At 37.9% G+C, this 22,152-nt stretch overlaps 5 protein-coding genes across 6 annotated transcripts; 1 reads left to right on the forward strand and 4 right to left on the reverse strand.

Moving 5' to 3' along the window:
* Positions 1–934: 934 nt before the first annotated feature.
* Positions 935–5,667, reverse strand: rab30 (RAB30, member RAS oncogene family). Of its 2 annotated transcripts, none has more exons than XM_080889033.1 (5): positions 5,511–5,667; positions 3,382–3,480; positions 3,209–3,292; positions 2,937–3,120; positions 935–2,657 (listed from the first exon to the last, which is right to left on the reverse strand). In XM_080889033.1, the coding sequence occupies exons 1-5, from the start codon at positions 5,550–5,552 to the stop codon at positions 2,407–2,409; spliced, it is 660 nt and encodes a 219-aa protein (XP_080745159.1). In that variant the 5' UTR covers positions 5,553–5,667; the 3' UTR covers positions 935–2,406. The 2 variants fall into 2 exon arrangements, with proteins under 2 accessions (XP_080745159.1, XP_080745160.1); XM_080889034.1 differs by having other exon boundaries at positions 3,382–3,475; positions 5,511–5,641.
* A 735-nt stretch (positions 5,668–6,402) lies between these two features.
* Positions 6,403–8,877, forward strand: ndufc2 (NADH:ubiquinone oxidoreductase subunit C2). The gene is made up of 3 exons (XM_080889036.1): positions 6,403–6,670; positions 7,490–7,633; positions 8,690–8,877. The coding sequence occupies exons 1-3, from the start codon at positions 6,532–6,534 to the stop codon at positions 8,737–8,739; spliced, it is 333 nt and encodes a 110-aa protein (XP_080745162.1). The 5' UTR covers positions 6,403–6,531; the 3' UTR covers positions 8,740–8,877.
* A 114-nt stretch (positions 8,878–8,991) lies between these two features.
* On the reverse strand, positions 8,992–9,640 carry thrsp (thyroid hormone responsive; the record flags this gene model as incomplete). Its single annotated transcript, XM_080889035.1, has 1 exon — positions 8,992–9,640. One exon carries the CDS (start codon positions 9,638–9,640, stop codon positions 9,221–9,223), a length of 420 nt encoding a protein of 139 aa, XP_080745161.1. The 3' UTR covers positions 8,992–9,220.
* A 1,911-nt stretch (positions 9,641–11,551) lies between these two features.
* guca1c (guanylate cyclase activator 1C) lies at positions 11,552–13,011 on the reverse strand (the record flags this gene model as incomplete). The annotated part of the gene is made up of 4 exons (XM_080890127.1): positions 11,552–11,688; positions 11,885–11,972; positions 12,205–12,354; positions 12,817–13,011. 4 exons carry the CDS (start codon positions 13,009–13,011, stop codon positions 11,552–11,554), a joined length of 570 nt encoding a protein of 189 aa, XP_080746253.1.
* Positions 13,012–14,748: 1,737 nt separating this feature from the next.
* Positions 14,749–20,714, reverse strand: c15h3orf52 (chromosome 15 C3orf52 homolog). The gene is made up of 7 exons (XM_080888273.1): positions 20,374–20,714; positions 18,677–18,748; positions 18,386–18,448; positions 17,955–18,087; positions 17,615–17,775; positions 16,101–16,171; positions 14,749–16,000 (listed from the first exon to the last, which is right to left on the reverse strand). The coding sequence occupies exons 1-7, from the start codon at positions 20,446–20,448 to the stop codon at positions 15,808–15,810; spliced, it is 768 nt and encodes a 255-aa protein (XP_080744399.1). The 5' UTR covers positions 20,449–20,714; the 3' UTR covers positions 14,749–15,807.
* Positions 20,715–22,152: the final 1,438 nt, after the last annotated feature.

Below are 22,152 nucleotides of genomic sequence, written 5' to 3' on the forward strand. Positions count from 1 at the left end.
TTCAATTAAGTGACTTCTTTAGTCTCAGCTAAATGCAGGCTTCTCCAACCTTATAAACAGTACATTTGCATAATCACTAAAGATAAGATAAGATAAGACTTTATTGATCCCACAATGGGAAATTTTTGCGTCACCTCAGCTCAGGTACAGATATATGAAGAAAATACAAAAATACAAATAAGTACAATCAATGAAAAAAAAAAAAGTAAGATAATACACTATATATAATGGTAGCATACACAGTATGTGATTATGGATATAGTTGGAAATATGGAAGACATAAACTATATAGCTTGGAAGGTCATGGAAGGTCCATTATGCATGAAGTGGTGACCGTGGATGTTCACAGTGTCCAGTGACTTATGACATCGTGATTGAGGAGTTATAGAGTCTAACTGCTGTTGGGATGAATGATCTGCGAAAGCGCTCCTTCCTGCAGCGAGGGTGTTTAAAACTAGCACCACTGAAAACCAATGGGCTCAGGTCAGTTTAATATGCGAATTGTTATGACCATTGATCAAAGACAATAAGGTTGGAGAAAACTATATTAACCTGAGATAGAGAAGTTACTTGAATGAGTAACAAAACATTCTCCTACTGAAAACGATATGTCCAGATGAACAGAATCAACTTTGTCAATTCTTTTCGTTGGGGTGTATTACTCTTAAGTAGTGAAATGATCGGAAACACGTCACAAAGCATGGGCTTGACTAATCAAAATATCTCACGCTCTAACGAAAATTTAAATACATATATTCACAGTGAAGACTGTACCACACGTACTGGAAAGTAATTGCCTACTAGACAGAAACGTTGCAGTAACTACTACAACCTGTTGTTTTAGCTAGCTGTCGGTTTCTCCCTGCACTGGTCCACCAACCTTCCGGTGAAATTTTCAAAATAAAATGTTCATGAAAAACAACATAAAAACACATCTTAAGAGTATTTAGAGGTTTAATGTTATACAGAATATTCCAGGGATCATTTTGTACACATAAAGGAAAAGAAGCACAACATCCCAATGGTGTTTCCTTTGTATTTCCCATAGAGACTTCACAGGAAGATGCAAGGGATTAGTTATAAGCAACTGCTGTTAAAGGCAAAACAAAATGCTCGCTAGTTTTACAAAGGGATTATGGAAAAATACAAAATTATAAAAGCAAAGTGCTAAATTGTACTACTGTACAATAAAAGACAACATGTTATAATAAAAATAAGTGTGCAGTATATGGCATTGTGCAATACAGTACTTTACAGTTATGGCAAATATAGGAAAGATAAATTTAAACACTACAAAAAAAATGGTTAACCATGCTGAACAATTGAGAAAATTTTACAATAAAAGCATATGAAATACAACACGTAATACAAAACTACATTAACATAACCCTTCAAATAATTTCATGGCTAGGCAGCAACAACAGAGGCAGAAATATTTACGCCTATGGGTAAGAAAAACATGACCAAAAAAAAAAAAATCTAATTTAAATAAACGGCTGACAAAGTCTGCTGATGATGGCCTTTCCAATTGCGTCATACTAAATAAACGGACTAATCACAAGCACTGCAAGTATACTAAAATAATAATAATAATAATAATAATAATAATGGCGTCACAGAATACTGTAGCATTTATACGTGTTTTTCAGTTTATTTTATTTGACAAACACATTTTAGCAGCAGGTAAAAATCATATATTGGGAACTAATATTTCACAGTATGTAACAACAGGTGCAAACAATGATTCAGAAGTAAAATTATAAAAGTTACACAAATTGTACACAAATCTCAGAGCAGAAGAAACTGCAGTGGACAATAAACGATTGTGCAACAGATTTTAGGGTCATTTTTGCAACGTTTTTGTTTACAATTTAATCAAACCTGTTAATCGATGAGATGTACTGTATGTAAACACATTGTTACCATTAACCTATCACCTCCAATGATTCATTATTCTTTTGTAAACTATGTGGGATCTGTAACAAAATACCTGGCAAAGCTTTTCACTCATTTTAATACTGCTGGTGAAAACTGATTTGATGAAAATGGATTCTAAAATCCCAAAAGGAAAAAAAAACCAAAACAACAATCCTGCCATTTCACCGTGAGGATCATAAAACTGAACTTTACTCAGATTCTCGGCTGTATCAGGGAAACACTTTACATCCTGTTGCACTGAGGAAAAACGTTCTCCATAATGGCAGCATCTTAAAATGCTCGGTCCTGGAAGGCCAAACTAAGGTAATAAATTCCATTGTACAGCTTAAAAAAGGCATGGGACTAGAAATGACCAGACTAAGATGTGGCTTTATGCCATCTTAGTGGGACGGAGGCATTGGGGATCAGTCATCTAACCTCTACAGTCAATGGCTACTCTGTTAAAACGGCCCCATGGCTGAGCTTTCTCTAATTGATGTTGCAGCAGCTCAAGTAACTGATGGTTTTACCCTCTCCAGGCATCGGGGCAGTGTCACTGTTATCCAGCTTGTTCTGCTTCGCCTCTCGAATGAGCTCGCAGGCCAGGTCGAGAAAAAGTTTCTCAACGTTGTCAGACTCTTTGGCTGACGTCTCCAGGTACAGCATGCTCTGAGCCTCGGCAAAGTCTTCAGCCCTCTGCCTGAGGACCTCTCTCTTCTCTGCCAGATCTATTTTATTACCTAAAATAAACATACAATGTCCATTTGTCAACAACAGGGGAAACAAAACTAAACAAAAACAAACCACAAGTCTGGCTTGTTGCAGTCTGACTAAACAGTAGTGGGTGTTTAATGAGACAGATGAGAATGGGGAGGGATATGTGCATGCGAGCATGTGTGGGATGCATTTGAGAAGACTGCGTTCTCAAAATGACAAGAATAAAAATAAATAAATCTTACCAAACAATGCTGATGACAAAGATAAGCATGAGTTATTCAAGTACAAAACAAAGTTCTTACCGACTAATATAGTCACCACTTGGTTGTTGGCATACTGCTCGATCTCCCTCAGCCACTCTGGAAGGCACCTGAAGGAGTCCTCACAGGTAATGTCATACGTAAGAATGAGGGCGTTGGCACTACGGTAATAACTCTGAGTAATGGAGCGAAATCTCTCCTGTCCAGCTGTGTCCCATATTTGTAGCTGGAAAACATAATATTGTCAAGAATATAGGCAACTGTCCAAACTGCTACAAAACATAAATGCAAACAAAAATGTAACATTGGCGCACCTTGACCTTCTCCCCTTTGATTTCCACAGTCTTAATCATGAAATCTACTCCAATAGTAGCCCCTTGTCCAGGTGGGAAAAGGCCCTACAATTACAAGCAAAACTTATAATTTAACACTTCTGTACTGTGTAATTCAATAGCTACAGACTCAGACACACAGACAGCATACGAACCTGAGTAAAGCGCCGGACGAGACATGTCTTCCCAACTCCAGCATTTCCTATCAGAACTATTTTGAACAGGTAGTCATAATCTTCCATGCTCATACTAAACTAGAAAATAAAGACAAGGAGAAAAGACAGAGGTGAAGCGCTAACGCTATAACTGTAAAATTGCTAACATTTTTCCCCATGTGCTCCAAGCCACAGACATAAAGTCATGAGACACACACACCAAAGATGCTGATGACACTAAAAACTGTTGTGTAACCATCAGGGCTCAGACAACAAGTAAAATTTGAGCTGAATAAGCTTGGGTGAGTAAGCTGTGCCCTTCAGTGTGTGATCTGAATTCATATTGTGCTCATTAGCGGAATTATACCCGACACTAATTGCACTGAAAAAAATGTATCACAGAGAGACATTTCCTTTTCACTAACTATAATCCTATTTCCACAGAAAACAACTGGGCCTACCTATCAAATGACACAACTAAGAAGCTTTATAGCTTTTCTGTAAATACACAAATTTTAAACAGGGCAGTGGCAGGATCATCTCTCTCTTTAACAAGATTCTGCAAGCAGCTGAGAACTTAGGAGCATACCTGCTGCAGCTTTTTAAAGCAAAATATTTTCCTATTGAGCTATATTTTCGATTTCAGCTGCTCAAGAGTTAGATGCTTTTCATTTCATTAATGTTGTACATATTTTTAGATGTCGTGCACAGGCCACATGCAGGCCAGTTAAGCACCCAGACTCTTTTATAAAGCTATGGTGTTATACGTGTAGAATGTGGCTTGTTATTTTCTTGCTGAAGTAAGAAACATATTCCCTGACCAAAGAAAAAAAAAAAGTGTTATGGCAGATACTGGACCAAAGCCTCTAAGTATTATTGAGAATCCCGAGATTCTGGCTGATCCACGTCCAGTTTAGGCCAAAAGTCACGGGACTTATGACTTCAAAAGATAATTTAAAATTTGATTTGCCTGACCAAAGAACAGCTTTCCACTTTGCCTCAGTAAATGAAAGTTTTCCTGAGCCCATGCATGGAACCATATCACCATCATTCAATGCTAACCTTGCCCCTCCAGATTATCTGAATCTTACTTTTCCACTATGCTGCAGATGATAGCATTTTAAAGTTATCTGCAACTTTAATTGTTTTTAAGAATTTGCCACTTGAAAGCTTCTGTTAGATGTTTCCTTATACCAGCTGGCCATGGTACTTATTCACTAAAATAGCTGTGAAATGTTACACTGGAAAGCGTAAAATGTGTCTTTCTCAATTAAATATAAGCTTAGTTTGTCCAGTCTCATTTCAATGGAATAGTTTAGATCACTGTAGGAAAACTGGCATTTTTGGTAAGCATATGACACATGTGTTTCAGACAGTGCACTTAAGAAAATAGCAAACATTTATGTTTCACTCCTCCACAAGATCTCATTTTAGATATTTGATATCTTTTATTTTCTTTTTAGCTCCCGTTTTTTGGGGCCGTGCATCACTTGCATGGAGACATGGAGATTCAAACAATACAACCTGCACAAAGCACAAAACGCAAAGATGCAAGAGTTACTTTGGTCGATGCCCACAAAACAGGGCGTGATCTGAAATGTATGTAAACAATGATAATATAGCACAAGTTTAAATTCTGCAATGCGTTTCTATGTGTGCCCCTACGCTAGAATGGAGAACCGGGCCTTTACGTGCGGAGGAACCGAACATATCGCTGTAAAAACAACATTTTAAGGAAACAAACTGTTGCTTGCAGGAAGATGTGAATCTCTGGTTGACAATGCTGGTACAGAGAAGAAGATTTTGAAGGAATAATTTAACCCTTTCTTGTAGTGATTTGAAACACTTCTTTCCGTGTCGCAATCACATCTTCACCAACATCTTATGCCCTGAAAGGTAAGGAAAAAAAACTGCAGCATCTCGCACATTTCGTAATCTGAAGTAGCTTTATACTTCTGGCTAATTATCCTTCATTTTTAATCTGAGTTGAAAGCCATTCGGTCGAAGCTAGCAACGGTAGCAACTAGCGGCTACAGCGTGTGATTCTGGCCATTTTATCTGCAGATGCAGCAAGGAAAAAAAATCAAAGTCTGCCCTCCGCACCGAGTCAAGAGATAATTCATACTTACCAAAAACACGGGGATATCCCCGGACTTAGAACTACTTGGCATGCATAGGTCACCTCTTCAAATGGGCAAAGCCGCTGCTGGGCAGGGCTGTGTATCCTCAGGAGCTCAGCAGCAGCAGCCCGTCTGATAGAGAGACGATGAGGGAGGGGGGGGGGCTGCCCTCAATGATGTCATCAGTTCACATGCAAAGTAACGCGTTACATGTACTCACTGCATTCAGAAAAGTACTTGATGGAGTGTGTCTTTTCCCAGTGAAGCTTCAAACATTCAAACGGATGCAGACATCCGTGGGCTGGAAAGGAAAGCATTTTTCTATTTTTCCACTGGTCGTTCTGGGTGGATGCAGCAGAATTCATGGGAAAGAAACTCGGAGGGAATTTTAGATATTAATATTTTTGATCTCTCTCTCTCATGCTGCAATTTTGTTCCATTCTACAGAGCTTCTAGTATTTATACTACGTGGACACTGCAGTTTTATAGATTATAATTCTAACAGGGAAACTCACACAGAGCAATGATAAACAAAAGAGTGAAAGTACAAAGCTACAGAGTTTTGCAGTTTCTACAACATTAGTATATTAAAAGCACGTGTCCTCCTCGGTTATTACCTTAAGCTGAATACGGACTATGTTGTTTTTTATTATTGTTTAATTTTTTCTCTTTTGTTTTTCTGATTCCATTAATCTATTTTCCCATTAAGATGTATTTTATGATATTTCTATATATGATGCTAACGTACACATTAATGTAGTAAATATTTTGAAGCGGACTGAACTGTAATATTAACTATGTGGCACATTTTATTTACAAAGACTTTGGCCTACTGTGACTCATGGGCTTTTGTTGCTAGGAAACAAATAATGCGGAACTCAAGCGCTAGTCGTTGGTTGCGCCCGGACCAGTAGTTCGGTTGCACGCCGTGCCCTTGACTTCCTACGAGAGGTGATAGCCGATGAATAGTAGTAGTAGGTATCTCGGAAATTATTAAATAAGGTCTGAACTAAGGGGCACATTTCTCGCCATGGGCTTTATTCCAGAAGAGGGGAAGTCTCTGCCTCCTCCGGGGCTCGTGAACAGGAATTCACCGTGGCTGGCGGGTGTAGGCTGGGTCTCCGCCGTGCTGCACAACGCAATCAACCACAGGCCGCCAGTGAAATCAGGTTAGCATTTTACCTGTCTTTCAGACTGGTGCACGAACGGACGCTTTCCTTTCAAGCATATGAAACACTTAATTTTAAAAAAGAAATCCGAGTATTTAGTAAATAAATGTTCTCTCAGATTAGTAACTGGTTGTGAGCTGTCCACAGTGGTCGCAGCGTATTTACGTTTCCTTTAGCATTAAAATAGCGATAAATATCAAAAACAGTTAAGAAATTTGGACACCATAAAAACAAGATCTTTCATTATCCAGCACATGACACAGAGGATGATTAAAATAAAGTTTTAAATTGAACAAAAATACATGCATAATTTCCTTGGGGATTAATAAAGTATTCTGATTCTGAAATCTAACTAAACAAAATAAACAAAACTGAAAACTAAATGTTCGTTTGTTAATTTTTTTTAAAGAAGTCTAGCGTTAAATTTTGTCGTTATTGTTTCTCCCTATCTGAAAAAGAAAGTAGTATTAACATTGGTTGTGCCACATTGGGTTTTGTTTTGTGTTTCCTGTCGTCTTTGTTTTGGTAATATCTAGCAATGAAGTGTTGATATAAAATGCGCTGTCAAAAAGCTAGGTGCAGTAAGCTAAAGTGTAAGCCTCCACCTATTAATTCAATTTGCTTTTGTTTGCATTTTTTGCAATCCTATTTTTTTAAGAGAAAACCTTATAATGTGCAAGCTTTTGGTTTCTCATAACCACAGTAAGATTTTATTATTGTGCTTTGAAGTATCTTGCAAATATATCTACTTTAGTTTGCTGTATGCTAGTTATATCTGATCAATAAATGTTGCATCGTTTTCCATGTTTTCTCTTTAAGGTGTTCATCGACAGTTTCTGCTGGCAACCATTGGCTGGTTCATTGGCTACCATGTTACCAAATATGAAAATTATACTTATGCTAGACTCGATCGAGACATGAATGAGTATATCAAACTCCACCCGGAAAAATTTGTACCAAAGGGTAAGTTCATTTTTATGTCTTTGCTCTAACCGAAGACACAAGAGCCCAACACTACCTATTCTTTATTATATGAAACCCTTTTTTTTCATTGAAAAAAGAGCTTTTAAACTAACATTCACACACACTTAAGTGGATGCATCAGAAGGCAAGTTTCTCGCCCAAGGATACTTTGACATTCAGAGCCGAAGAATCAGGGATCAAACCACCAACCTCCCGATTAGTAGTACAGCCACAGCCAATGCAGAATTTGTGCTTTGTGAGTGGGCCACCATTCACCGTTCTTCAGCTGATGTAGCTTTCATGATTTTCTTTCAAATTAAATTATACATAATAATCTATTTTCATACATGTCCTTGTTTTCAAAAAACACCAACACAGAACAGGCTCAGCACCACACAGGTGGGAATTATGTTTATGCACACACCACATCGGATTATTTTTTGTTTGTTTGTTGTCTTTGGATGATGTTAAATCCTGTGCAGTGTAGTTGTGAAATAGTTTCTTTAGCGTTTAAGTATGTAATATGTACCCTGTTACAAATTCAAATCCCAGATTGCCTGAAAGCAAGAAAAATAATGCTGTACCTTTAGAATGTGTATCTACATAATTGAAATGTGTTCAAAATGTTCAAAGCTTGAGAAATCCATAATCTTATTTCTAATATTTCAGTCACCTGTCAGTGGAAAATCAACTTTATATTTGATGGCCACCAAGCTTATCCATACAGTAATGTTACGGGGTGATGCAAATTTATTGCAAATTAAATAAATGTAACAAAAAGTAAAGATTACCTCGCCTGTGAAAATGGCTTCTTTCTGAGTCACATCAGATTTTCAGTAGCATTGATGCTGATAGTTACAGCTCCCATGATCCCACACTACTTTCCGGTGCCATCAAACTAGGCTTGATGTTATTGTTTTGATTGAGAAATGCCACGGGGGAAGAAATTAGACTGTGCAGTGCTGTAGGACATTTACTCCGATTAAATCTTATGAAACGTTGGGTCATGTATGTTTGTAATCAAATTGTTGCTTTTGGTTTCTTTTATCTTACCAGAGCAAAAGACCTTTGCTGAGATTGTTGAGCCTTTCCATCCTGTGCGCTAAGCATCAGTGGCTGCGGAGAGAGGAAACATTCACAGTTGCCGCCTGTGTTGAGCAGCCTTTTTGTGAGAGCATTCTGTCATATATTGTTTGAAATATAGATATGTAAATAAAAAGAATAAACTCAACCCACAAACTCAATTTTGTGACTGACTTTATAAGTGAAAACAAAAAGTTGAATTCTTTACAAACGTAGGAAACTCTGATATTCTTTAACAGGTCATCTTTCTTGTGGTGTTTGTTTATATAAAAGGGATTAGAGCAGGGCGATATGACCAAAAATATTTATCACGAAATTTAAAAAGAGATCATTACAAAAGCAAATTAAGAGACACAATTGATTAATTTTGACAATGTATATTTATTCCTTATTCATTAGGTTTGTCTGGGGTCACTGAATGTAAACATTTCAGACATTTGCAATGGTTGGGTGTCTTAGATGACTCTCTTAAAAACAGATGTCCACATATCTTAGGTTTTGTGACTAATTTGCTATCCCAATAATGTCCATGTATTTCTCAGTGAGAGTCTGCGTCTTCTTGGTGAGGTCACTCATCACAGAAAACAGTCCTCTCACGTGGAAGTGGAAGAGGGCTTCAGGATCTGTGTCCAAGAGAGGCTCCAGGGTCTTGTTTAGTGCTATGTTGTTTTTGGCCTTGTGATCGTCCAGGCGAATTAGGCCACTCTCCACTGTGGTCCGTATGGCTTTGAGCATCAAGTAGTTGCTGAACAGGTCTTTGCAGGTCTCTTCTGCAGCTTCACAGTCCCACACCTCGTCTGAGGGCATGTCTCTCAGCAGGCTTGGCAGAAGAATGGTCTGCTCCATTTCACTGACGGCTGAGCTGTATCGTCTCAGAGCCAGGAACAGGCTGTTTCTCTTGAATTTGGCGTCGGCAGACTGCATGGTTCCCGCTGGATGTGGTCAGTTGTTTACTTGCTGTCGTGGCAAACAAGTGGAAGCAGTGTGCACTGCAGCACTGTGAGATGCGAGTTTATATGATGAACCAAGGTGGGTTGAACAGTGCAGTTGTGTAACTGCATCATCCGATACATTTAGAAAGAGGCCGAGAGTTATGTGGAGTCAAACCCTTATCTTTATTTGATTTACACCACCCAGTTCAAAATAGTGGGGGCAGTGTGTACTGAAATGAACCTGCTAATGCTCTGTGTGGTTAATGATTAATGTTGAAAGTATAAAGGAATGTCATGCTTTGATTTCCAAGTACAAAATGAGTTTATGAAGGTACAATAGGCCCAAAATAAAGAACCCTGGATTATTCTGGTATGGTTCTGAAGGCTGTTTTAGAGGCTTTAAACCATTACTTTTCTGTTTCTTTCCCAATAGTTTCTGTGAAACACAAAGACTAATACATCTTAAAAACAAAATCTAGCTTTCTGTTGATTTAAAATGAAGGAATGCAAGAATAAATGGTTCTGTTAGGGCCTGGTTCCCCTTAGAAACTGCATGATTGCTAAATATATTCCACAGATTCTGGGTTTTTCCTGCTCAAGTGGAACTGAAAGCTTTGCAGCCAGTTGGCAGAATTGAGTGTGGTGCCTGAACATGTGTTTTGGTTCTCTCACAAAGATAAATCAATGTTGAAAGCATACTATAACTTTAGGTTATCAGGTGGGATTAAAAAAAAAAAAAAGAATACTCTTTTTAATAAATAATAATCAGGATATTCAAATAATCAGCATTTGGCTTTCTTTTCATTTTATTTTGAAATGTGAGTGATACAACAGCTGGCATTGCTGAATTACACCATCAGTCTCACCACACTAACATGCACTAGTTCTTCATCTTTTTCTCACAAGGTGGCATCCTTGAGCTGGTTCAGTTGTCAAGCAGTAAAAATGAAACAATACCTCTAAATGCTGCATCTTATTAAATAACTGTGCTTGTTTGTTTCCTCAGTTTTTAGCTTTTCTAATCTATATATCTTATTTTTATCTATTTTCCTAATTCTCTATTTGAAGCTGGTTGACGCAACAACAATGTGGTAAACTTTGCATGTTACTCTTAAAGTTACTTCATTGATTAAAGGAAATTATTGCAGGTTTTGCAAAATGGAATCTGTCATGTCTATGCCTGGATCTTTGGTAAAAACCAAAGAATCCTTTGCTAGTGTAGGGGGTTATTAAAAAAATAAACAAATGTACTGATTTTAAGGCAACCTTAATTGGAAGATATTTTAAAACTTCGTATTTTTTGTACATAATCACAAATATTTTAGTGTCCATTAGTGTTTTTAACCAATAATGGACTTTTCTTTCAGATTTTACAAACTCGTCAACACAAAACTACCAACAGTCCCTGCGAGTGTTGTAGACTAGACTGTAAATACCCCAATACTCTGTTTATGCTGTAACTATTCAGAAACTGACCATTTGTTTTAGGAGTCTTTAGAATCATTAGTCAGAAATTAGCTCCTTATAAATTAAATAAAAGTGATTCTTTTAACCTTACTTTGCACACTCTGCTGGGCCCATGATGAGACCCTAAAAGCAGTTTTACTTCTTCTTTTTTTCACCAAGCCTCGCCACAATTGGTAAAGTGTTTTTAAAAAAATTAAAAAGTAAACTGTACAATGACTCTGAGGGCACATACAGGTTAACAGAGTTGAGGAAGTTATCTGCTTCATTCTGTTGCTTCATTCTGCATGTTATCTGGTGATATGCAGAGAGATATTTGTGTGTTCCTGCTCTGTCAGTTTGGGTTTTTGCAGTCTGAGGTGGGACTCTGTGCATCGTCAAGTCCATACAGTCTTTAAAGTCTGGGTGATGTCAGTTCTTCGGCTTGTTGTTTACTGACTCAGTTCAGAGCTTTCCTCCGTTGACCCTTGACAATAATTTCCAAGACATGAGTTAGATCCATCATCTTAGTGAGCATATCCATGATGTCAGGGTGCTCCCTTGCTCCACTGATGAACTCTTCCAGCGTCAGCTCACCTGAGAGAGAGAGAAGTGGCACTCTGTGCATTTAAAGCTGTGATTTTATGGAAATAAATCACAAAGCAGAACATTTCACAACTATCAGAATGTTTACTCATGCTTTGTATTCATTTCACTCTGGTCACGGTGACAAAAGCCTTTTATCACTGGTTTCATTCTTGATACCCTTTATACACAATCATGCGTTTGTTACCTTCTCCGTTGACATCAATCTTCTCATATATAAGATGCACAATCTCTTCTGGAGGGATGTTGTAGCTTCTGGTGATGTCTTGAATGGCCTAAAAGAGAGTCATGTAAACAAGGTGATCATTGTATGGCTTTAGTCAGGAGTTAAGAATCAGCCAAATTGAAAACAGAGGTGAATTAGGAAGCCGTTGGATTTAGGTGCTGTGGCTACTTATGTGCGCTTCCAGAGTTAATCTTCAAGGCACCATTCAGAGAATTCTGAGAAGCTCACTACTTTGGATGCAGAAATCTGATTAGGAAGATTTCAGAGAAGGCATACTCTACCTTAAATATAGTTTCCAGTTCATCCTTGTCAATTTTTCCATTTCCATCCTGATCAAAGAGCTTGAAGTACCACTTTAGCTTCTGATTTATTTCTCCTTTCAATAATAAACTAATGCCTGCAATATATTCAACAAAGTCTATGTAGCCATCCTGTAAAATAAAAAAGGGAAAGGAGTGTAAATCTCAGATCATTTACTGAAAAAGCAAAACTTGTTTACTTCAAAGAATAATTACCAAATTCTGAATTAAATAATTAAGTTTTTTATCTTTGCAAACAAGGGCTACAAGTGCAGCTAATTTCAAACTAAGCTATATCAGATATTTAGAGACACTAAATTTAATACTTATAACTTTTTATCCTTTAAGTTGGAACAAACTAAATGATTCAGAGCATAAAATGTATTTTCTTTTGAACTCTTGTAGAAAAGAAAATCTGAGATCTTCATAATAATTGATGCATTCTACAGTATTACATACTGATAAAGACACCATTGAACTATTTGCAAAACTGGTCCCCCCTGATCTGCATTACTCTATACTTCAAGTTTCCTGGTATTCTTCATGTGTTTCTTCCACCCAGTTCATATCCTCCAATATTAAATGTTTTCATACCCCATCCATGTCAAAGGTGACGAAGACCTGGTCCACATAACTGCTGGCCTCCTCTGTCATACCTTTCATTTCGAGCATTGTCTTCAGCTCAAAGAGCGTGATGAGCCCCGAAGGAGATTCCCTCATGAACTTTGTGTACCAGTGGTGCATGTCCTCCTCCAGGATATCATCCAGGTTGGAGCCGTGGGCACCCATTTTCACTCCAGATGATTGGGACTTTTGTCCAAAAACCCGTAGAGAGCTGCTGATAAAAGTGAATCCACAGAGGAAAGTGTAGCACCTACTCTGAGCTCTGAGTAACAACAACCTCCTTAAGCTTTATGTGTCTTGAGGCAACTAAAAGGAGACATAACCCTTTAATAGGATAAGCAGAGAATCTCGCTAAAACGTCAGGGCAAAGTGTGTGCTCTTTGATTGAACTAGTTTCCATTGGCACAAAGGAACTTCCTGCAGGGGTCACTTTCAGAGAAAGCATAGAGCATAACTTTCGGAGAATGGGTTTGTTTTTGGTTCGTTAAGCCATTTGACGGCCATCTATCAATAATTCAAGTATTAAATAAAGCACCAAATACTAGGGATGAACCCATGTTGTGTCTACATATATCAGAAAATTTAGCAAAAAATGATTTGAAATTGTATCTTTAGGTACTGTGTTACTAAAAGCCTATAATAAAAATATATGTTATCTATCTTGTCATCTAAAGATCTGGAAACCTTATCGACGCCTTTATTTCCTCACGTCTTGATTACTGTAACTCTCTCTATTTAGGTGTCTGTCAGTCAAGCCTGTCCCGTCCCAAAGTTTGGTATTATTTATGCCAAATATGTATGCATATGAATGTACGTTTTCCTGACTCCTAATAACTTTGATTTTGGGATTTTCTCCTACAAGTCGTGAATAATCAAATCTTGTCATTTCTATGGCTTTCTGCCACCCCAGTGTTTGACGCTTATAGGCTAATTGTGCTTGCATTTCTAACAATGGCGAGCAAAAAGGAGCTGCCTTTGCCAAGACTGATATTTTTAATCATCAGTCAGCTAGACTTCTTCAAGCATAAGTTTAATAATGATGCATTTTCCATGTGAATTTAATCTCAGCATGATCTGAGTTTTTAAGAATACAGAAAAATGTTGCACACACATTATACGCGTTCTTCGAGCACTGTTGACCTGTCACTGAACTCTGTGACTGGTCTCTGATCTACCATGAAGTAAAAAACAAAACAAGGCTATCAAAGCTCAGCGTGCCTGTTAGAGTAAATCTGGCTTTGGATGATTACTGATTCTTAAAATAGCATTCAGAAGAAAAAGCTCCTTTACTACAAGCAAGACATGCAGTTGCTACCTGTTAGACATAGACAGCCAGAATGGTGCCCATGAGCTATCACTGCTGCCAGCATATTTAGTAAAATGTTTACTTAGAGAAAAAAAATCCCCTCCGCGACTCTAAATACAGCACAGAGCAAAGTTGTCCAGTCTGGATCAATAAATTCCGTCTCAACAAAAATGTGCCAATATCTGCAATATTTGGGAATTTCAAAGAGCAAACAGGGCGGTGTGGTTTTATGTCCAGCTGTTGAAATGTTTTGGATCCCACAGATGCGCTGCTGTTTAAACTTAACCTTTTGACCACCATGTGACTGTCATGCAGGATGGCTGTTTGTGAACATGTAAAACTGTATTTCCCCGCTAGGAAAAAGAAGAACAAGAAATAAAACTCAGCATTTCTTTCCATATAGTGTTATTAGTAATTCGTGTAATACATAATACTTCCTTTTCTCGGGAAGTCTCTTTTGTCGTTTGAGAAAATTGCTGACGTAAAATTTGTTTTAGTGAAATGTGCAGCTGTGTAAATGATGCAATGTAAGTTCCATGGAAGCAACACCACAGTTGTTAAATCACATATAAGTATTTGCATTATTGCATCAGTTGTAAAAAGGGGTTAGCCTTTTAAAGGAATGACTGTAATATCTTTATTTGGGAAACACATTCTTGGAAATTCAACAAGTTAAAGTGAAGAGAACTGAATGTCTGGTGTGGAGCAACTATCCTTGGAAATACAAACATTTATTACAGCTGTCATCTTAGACATACAGACATAATCACTGACACAGTAGCCAAAAAATAAATTAAAAACATACAACATAAACTGTTGCCAAAACCGTTGCAATAACCTGCTCCCTGCTCTGTAGTATTTACAATGTGAATTCCCGTTCTCTGCAAACTGAGCCAGAGAAAGGAATCAAGAGAGAGACAAAATCCCTCAACTGTCCGGTGGAAAATGCTCCCCCTAGTGTTCAACTACCAAAACAAACAGTGAAGGGGAAAACAGGGTCCCAACTATTTGCTTGCCCAATAAAACTGTTCTCGTGCTATAGTACACAAAACAATTTGTGTATAGAGTGCACAGTTTATAAGGGATGCGCAGCCTTTATGTAATAATAAGCAAATGACTCATTTTCCTGTTCATTTCCTATTAAACTGTTGATTGAATTGTGTTTTAGGGCTTTGCAAATGAAGTCGCAAAGCCCAAAAATAACAGCACAGATAAATTCAATACTTCCATTACAAATATACACCAGTTTTCTTATGTACAAATATCACAGTGAGAGTCGAGGAACTTAAAGAACTGACATGTAAATGCAGTAAACTATGAACAGTAAAACACAGTGAAATCTTAAGTACAATATCTCAATGTATTTCTTTCAATAAAAATATGTTTTTTGTGTTTGTTTTCCATTTTTTGTGAGTTTGACTATAGGTTATATTTTAACCTTAAAAAAATATCCCACACACAAACACACACATGACTACCATTACTTGCGGGGTGGCGCAACAATGGTCATGTAGCCTCCTGTGGTAAAGACGTCTCATATGCAGACTCATGAGAAAACAATGACATCGACGTGACATCACGGATGTTTAGTGGCTCATAAAAACTAAAAAGAAACCAAGAACTGGTTTTCTGGTCTCGCTGTAAACTTCTTGTCCTCAGTTTCCTAAAACCATTTTTAGGGAAGCTGGGTCAATGAACATTGGGTCCGATTCAGATTCCTGGTCATAAAGAAACTGTCTGAACACGTTGTACACCATCTCCCTGCTCAGAGTAAAATTCCTCAGCTGATCCTTCTCCTCTTCAGGCATGTGAAATGTCAGCTTGTAGTCAGCAATGACTGAACCGTTCCTGCGGGGGAGGATTAAACATTTCTGAAGTTTAACGCACAAAATTCAGTGGTTTCACCGAAATACACAGTTCATAAATTCTGAGTGTGACGCGTATTTACCTGAAAGCGCGTATCTCTGCGTTGATGAAGTATCGCCCCAGTGCATATGAGGTTTTGAAGAGGTCAGAGAGCTGGGTGGGGCAGAACAAAGCATGCAAGAGAAAGCATTAGCAGGAAATTGTTTTGCCTGGCACTCCCCTACCTACCTTTCTCTCAGCTCAATTTTAATGCTAATTGCTTTTACATTAAAATTTCAGAAGAAGATGAAAGCATAAAGCGCACACACAGGTTTTTGGGGTTTTGTGTAAACCAGGGGTGGGCAACTCCAACTCGAGGGCCGGTGTCCCTGCAGGTTTTAGATGTGTCCTTGAACCAACACAGCTGATTTAAATGGCTAAATTACCTCCTGAACATGTCCTGAAGTTCTCCAGAGGCCTGGTAACGAACTAATTATGTGATTCAGGTGTGTTGACCCAAGGTGAGATCTAAAACCTGCAGGACAATACTGCTCTTTCTTTTTTTGTGTGTGTGTGTGTGTGTGTGCGCCTGTGGGGGGGGGGATCGTTACTCCACTATTCATAGTGAATGAAACAATAACAATCACTGTGTTTATCTTAAAAACATGCTGTAACCTGAACTGGAATGTTGTCATTCATCTGTTTCGTTTCTTTGGTGCATTGCAGGTGGATTGCACAGAAAACTACTGAGCTGAATACCATGAAACTTTGGCTCATTTTGCTACTATCAGTGTGCAGACATCGGCACATCTTCTATGACATTACCCTCTTTTACAACGTAGCTATTAACTATCCTTGAATTGCCTTATATAACAAGGGCACGTGGACTGCGCCGTGTATACACCAGCTAAGCACCATGGTTGCAAAAGCCAATGCTACACTGTTTGCCAGTAAATCTAATATAGCCACTGTAAAAGATATTTTGTACATTCACTATAAGGACAAACGAATTGGGCCAGATCTCCTAATCTTTGAATTTAGGTGTTTTCAGTCTCATTGCCACAAGTGCAGAAAAATCCAGCACTTGAGAGTCTGCCTTTACAGATATTTGTAAAACAATGAGTTGTTCTAAAAAGCGTAGTGCTGTAATAGGATGCAGTTGCAACAAGCCAGTTTGTGAAATTTATTCCCCTCCCTTAACTCTTAAAGTTTAATTTCCACATTTAACTCTAAGTGGTATTAACGTAGTTAATACCACTTAGAGTGACCATCCATAATTTACTTCTTAAAACAGTTTTTAGGAACCGCAACTCAGCCACAGAGGGGTAGACCACAGATACCGGTGGTAACGTTGCAGAGTAGGGTCACCGACTGCTGAGGCGCCGATGTTCTTCTGACTAAATGCAAAGTTCCAAAACCTTCCTTGACCTTAACATTAAATCAAAAACTGCACTCCAGGATCATCACAGTATAGGTTTCCATAGCCGAGCAGGTGTCATCTGTAGATGGCCCAGTGATTTTGTCCATACAGAGTATGTAGCAAGTTCTAAATACAACCAGCTAACACGAACAGATCAAGTACATCGTTTATAAAATATAAGTTATAAGTGGTCCAACCTTTGTTCCTAGTTCTGTAGCCAGTGTTTGGCTTTTATTGGAGGAATTGGTGGCGAGTTCGTCTGTGAAGACCTGGTTTGGCATCTGGAAGCTCCCACGGAAATTCTGAATGACTGTAAACGATGAAGGGTCAAATATGTCATCCTCATCCTGATGGATCGCTGCCCAAAGAGAAATCAGTGAGTGAAAAATTCGAATAGTTAAAAATGCTGCATTGTAGCTCCCTGCAATATTCATGCTTTCACATAACATAAATTATATTTTTTTTAAATTTCATTCATTTCCATCTTAATGAATGCGCCACAACGTAGCACTAACAAGTAAAAAAACATAACCTTACCTGCACATATAGCCAGTGAAGTAAAAATCACTGCAATGATGACAATGAGGATGAATATTATGACCATCCATAATCTAATTTCCCAGAAGACTTTCTCATTCAGCTCTTTCTTTATCCCACGCTTAGTGCAGTCCTAGAACATAATATAAATAATGAAATGGAATACACTTTACAAGGCAGCAGGTTTGTCATTAACTTAGATTTCTAGTCAGTTAATATACAGGCACTCAAACCTTTTCCCAACACGCACCAATTCAGAATACACATATTCATTTTTTCAGTCATTCACATAAAAAAACAAAAGATCAAAATTCATTTTAATTAAATTAAGATGAAAACATAAAAAACTGGGACAAATACCAAAAAATAATGCCTCTTTATTCCAAACCACAAGAGGTAATACCCAAGAAAAACAAAAGCCCCTTTCATACCTTTCCAGATTTTTGAGACTCTACATCACATGAAGATGTCTGCACTCCATTAGTACCATTTCTCTAGCAGGACACAAAAAAAGATGGCATCATCACTTTGCTCACTTCCTTCACTAAATATGGAAGTCAAGAAGGGAAAGTGAGAGGTTTCTTTTCCTTCTACGGTTGCTTTTGTCTTCTGCTCAAAAAATAGAAAGGTCATACTCAAAAATATGTAGTTCTCATTGTGTAATAGAGAATAAAATAATAGTTTAAAATAAATAGAGCACAACTTTAGTGAAAACTGCTTACGGGTTGCAGGAGACTCTCTGCTTCGGTTGGACTGGAATTCGTGTTGGCATCACCATATGTAACACATGTCCCCTAGAGGGTGAAAAATTTGGGGATATTTATAAAAGATACCACAATTCTTGAGCCAGCTCCCTCTTTTTTTAATTTTACAAGGAAAATGGGACAAAGGTGCAGTGATTTATTGAAACATGAGTAAGAATAGAAAGAACATGGAGTACATAAGGGAAGAACAGAGTTTTTACAAATTTGTAAAAGCTTGAAAATCAATATTTGGTATGGCCACCTTAAATCTTTGTCACAACTCTCTTAGGATGCTTTCTTCCCATTTCTTTAAAGGAATAGATCTCCAGGCTTCTTGAAGGATGTTCAGGACTATTCTTTGGATGTTGGCTGCCTTTGTTTAATCCTACCCTGCTTTAATAATGGTGAGGTCCATACTCCAGGGAGGCCAGTCCATGACTGACAGTATTCCATTGTGTGTGTGTTTTCTATCCAGGTACCAGAGTGTTTGGGATAACGGTCACGCTGAAAAATCAAGCCACTGCAAGACAGTTTCCAGATAGTATTGCATGGTGGATCAAAATTGGACTTTTCTGTATTCATTTCTTAAGGACGTGACTTTAAGATAATAATAATCTGCTGTAGGTAGTTTTTATGCCTGCTGTTTCTTGATTGTCCTCCACTTTCCCAGTTTCCTCAATTTAATAAGGACACCCTGCACAGCATGCTGAGATATTCCATGTTTTCAGTTAACAGCTCTTTCAGAATCACCTTGTACTATTTCATGCCTGTTAAACTGTGTTATTGTTGGCATTTTTCATAGAGTGTGTTTTAGTGACAGGCTGCTAGAAGCACAAGATGCAGTTTAAAATTGTTGTTGTCTTTAAATATGTTATCTGTAGAGAAAACACTGGTTCATCCCTTGAGTTAGTTGCCTTTTCTATGCTTGAATGATTCATAGGTCAGTGTTAACCCCCCAAAAATCTCTTAAATTAGTTAGGCAGAAGGACTGGATTGAAAATGAGTGGAAAAGCAGCCAATGTCCAAAGAATACTTTGAAAGACCTTCAGAAAATGTGGAGAAGTACTGCTCGAGACAGTTAAGAAATACAAGAAAATCCAGTTCCTTGGAAGCACAATATAAAGAAGTGAAGTGATGACTCAATACTGTGTTGAGCTGTGAGTTTGGGTCATATTTTCCTCACATTTAAAAGCACTTGAATAGAATTACTTTTGTTTTGAAGCTACTTTTCATTGGATTTCAAAAACTGGTTTTTGATCCTTTAAACTAAACTTTCACATCAATGAGTGAAAACAAAGTTGCTCAAGAATTGAGTCTGTATTATGACTGGAATCCTAAGCCATGTTACACCCTCAAGCACACAGGAGGAGCATGTGGGCTCCTTCATTTCATGCTGTTAATTCCTGCTCTTCATACACACAGTATGAAAATACATAATTAACTCGTCCGTCTACATAAGACGTTAGTATAATTTTAGTAGTATTACAGAGTAGAGTATACAGGAAAGAAGGAGCATTTTGTTTTACTTTCTATTCGCACAGAGAGGGCTGGAGGACTTATTACAAGGTGATTAAACATACAGACAGTATTTCATAAAATATCATGACCAATAACGCTATTATTCAAAATAAGAATGCCATTAAACAGAATTTCACATATTTATACCATTTACTCACCCCATGAGCACGTGAAACCGGTGCTCCATCGAATTCATCTTGGGATTTCAACATTTCCATCTGAATATCAACCATGGTGATCCTGGGCAAGATTCTTTCCAACCCGGAAGTGCCTATGCGCCTCAACTTTTAATGGTAATAAATACAAGCTGACCGCGGTGACATTAACGTCCCAGCTGAGATTCTCAAAGTATATTAACAGTTCCTGAATAACACCAGTCAGTGACTTCACATCGTTACTCAAGACAGCTTCTGGGAAAGCTTTTCTTCAGACGAGCCACGAAATCTTCCTTCCCTGCGTGTCCTTCTCAAGTCTGACAGGTGAGTCTTGAAGTTTCGGTGGAGCGGAGAGGCGGTGCGACTTCGAAACTTGGGAGGAAGCATTGGAAGGACTCATGACGTTATAACAGCTGGCCAGCGGCACACCAATGCGTGATTGATAAGCAGCTTCTCTGTTGAATTACGTTACAGAGTTAGATATAATGCAGATGTACCCGTAAGCACTGCTGTTTATGCTTTTCTTTGCAGCCCACGTGATTTTTTTCAGTATTCTTCAATCTGTTGGCAGCTATGCGCTCGAGTGCTTTTTATGATACGTAAGTATTTGCTTAACCAAAGCATGGCTCCACATAACGTTTATTGTTTGGTTTATCTCTTGATGACCCATATATTTACTCTGTCCTTGCAGGAGTGGTTCAGTTTATCAGTGGTTCGGATCATGTGAACTTATGACCTTTCAGAAAGCTGTTTTTTTGTTGTTGTTGTTTCTATTATTGTGATTTGAATTGGACAACGACTTCAAAAACGGTCGATACAAATAAACGAGATATTTACACATTGAAGATAAGTTTTATTCCACTGCTGAAACAGGTTTAGGAATTACTGTAACCTCTTCCGGATTACCACCAGAGGCCGACATACGCATTCTTATGTACACTTGTTAGCAACTCAGTGTTGTTAGACATGGACAAGGCACATGCTGAAGATTAAGCTGAGCATGAGAATAGGGAAGAAATATGATTTAAAGTGACTTTGAACGCGGCATGGTTGTTTGTGCCAGATAAGCTGTCTTTTGGTCCAAAGATAAAAATATCCAGTGAGGTGCAGGCCATATCAAGGCCACTCCACCCCTCACAACCAAAGTATTCAGAGTTACACCATGACACAAAGCTAAAATAATAAGATAAGAAGATAATAAGATGCACCTAATCTAAGTGAAAGTGTCCGGTGAGTATAAGTCACGCCTTTTGTGTCAATAAAGGAGCTTTTTTTTTTTTTTAGACATGTCAGATGACATTCTTGGTATTTGTTAATGCTTAAAGGAGTATCCTCTGGCTTTTGTTTTCCATTTATTCTGAGCTTTGTTCAAGCTGAAAATAGAGAAAGCCAATGCAGAAAATTACATTAACTTCACGGACTAATGCTAATCGCCAAGAAGCAGTTTGTCTCATGTTAATTGGTGCAATGACACTATTAGTCAACAGTTTACACACATTAACATTACTGACATGAATTCTAAATAGAAATTGTAAGAGCGCTATATAGGGGCAATTCTGCATTTGGTCAATAGTACAGTTTCCCTTTATTAATGACAGTGTCTTAATATAAACTCTGACTTTTTGGCTAAAAACAACTCAAGACCCTCCTGTATTCCTTGGAAAACAGTTTTCTTTGGATGTGGTATATTCACTGATACATGACGATCCAACAAAAGGAAAAGAAAAAACAAAACATAAAGGTATTCGTTATGTAAGAAAGAAGCAGTTTATTTTCTTAACA

Source organism: Rhamphochromis sp. 'chilingali' (genome assembly GCF_963969265.1).
Source record: "Rhamphochromis sp. 'chilingali' genome assembly, chromosome: 8".
In the NCBI taxonomy this organism is placed as follows: Eukaryota; Metazoa; Chordata; class Actinopteri; order Cichliformes; family Cichlidae; genus Rhamphochromis; species Rhamphochromis sp. 'chilingali'.

Excerpts from the sequence above, each read along its gene's own strand:
- rab30 (XM_080889033.1), bottom strand. The coding sequence starts at position 5,552 with ATGCCAAGTAGTTCTAAGTCCGGGGATATCCCCGTGTTTTTG. Across the intron at positions 3,293-3,381 it reads TCGTCCGGCGCTTTACTCAG|GGCCTTTTCCCACCTGGACA; the intron begins GTTCGTATGCTG and ends TTGTAATTGTAG. Across the intron at positions 2,658-2,936 it reads AGTGGTGACTATATTAGTCG|GTAATAAAATAGATCTGGCA; the intron begins GTAAGAACTTTG and ends TGTTTATTTTAG.
- ndufc2 (XM_080889036.1), top strand. The coding sequence starts at position 6,532 with ATGGGCTTTATTCCAGAAGAGGGGAAGTCTCTGCCTCCTCCGGGGCTC. Across the intron at positions 6,671-7,489 it reads CAGGCCGCCAGTGAAATCAG|GTGTTCATCGACAGTTTCTG; the intron begins GTTAGCATTTTA and ends TTTCTCTTTAAG. Across the intron at positions 7,634-8,689 it reads GGAAAAATTTGTACCAAAGG|AGCAAAAGACCTTTGCTGAG; the intron begins GTAAGTTCATTT and ends TTATCTTACCAG.
- c15h3orf52 (XM_080888273.1), bottom strand. The coding sequence starts at position 20,448 with ATGGTTGATATTCAGATGGAAATGTTGAAATCCCAAGATGAATTCGAT. Across the intron at positions 18,749-20,373 it reads CGGTTTCACGTGCTCATGGG|GGGACATGTGTTACATATGG; the intron begins GTGAGTAAATGG and ends TTCACCCTCTAG. Across the intron at positions 17,776-17,954 it reads TTCACTGGCTATATGTGCAG|CGATCCATCAGGATGAGGAT; the intron begins GTAAGGTTATGT and ends CTCTTTGGGCAG.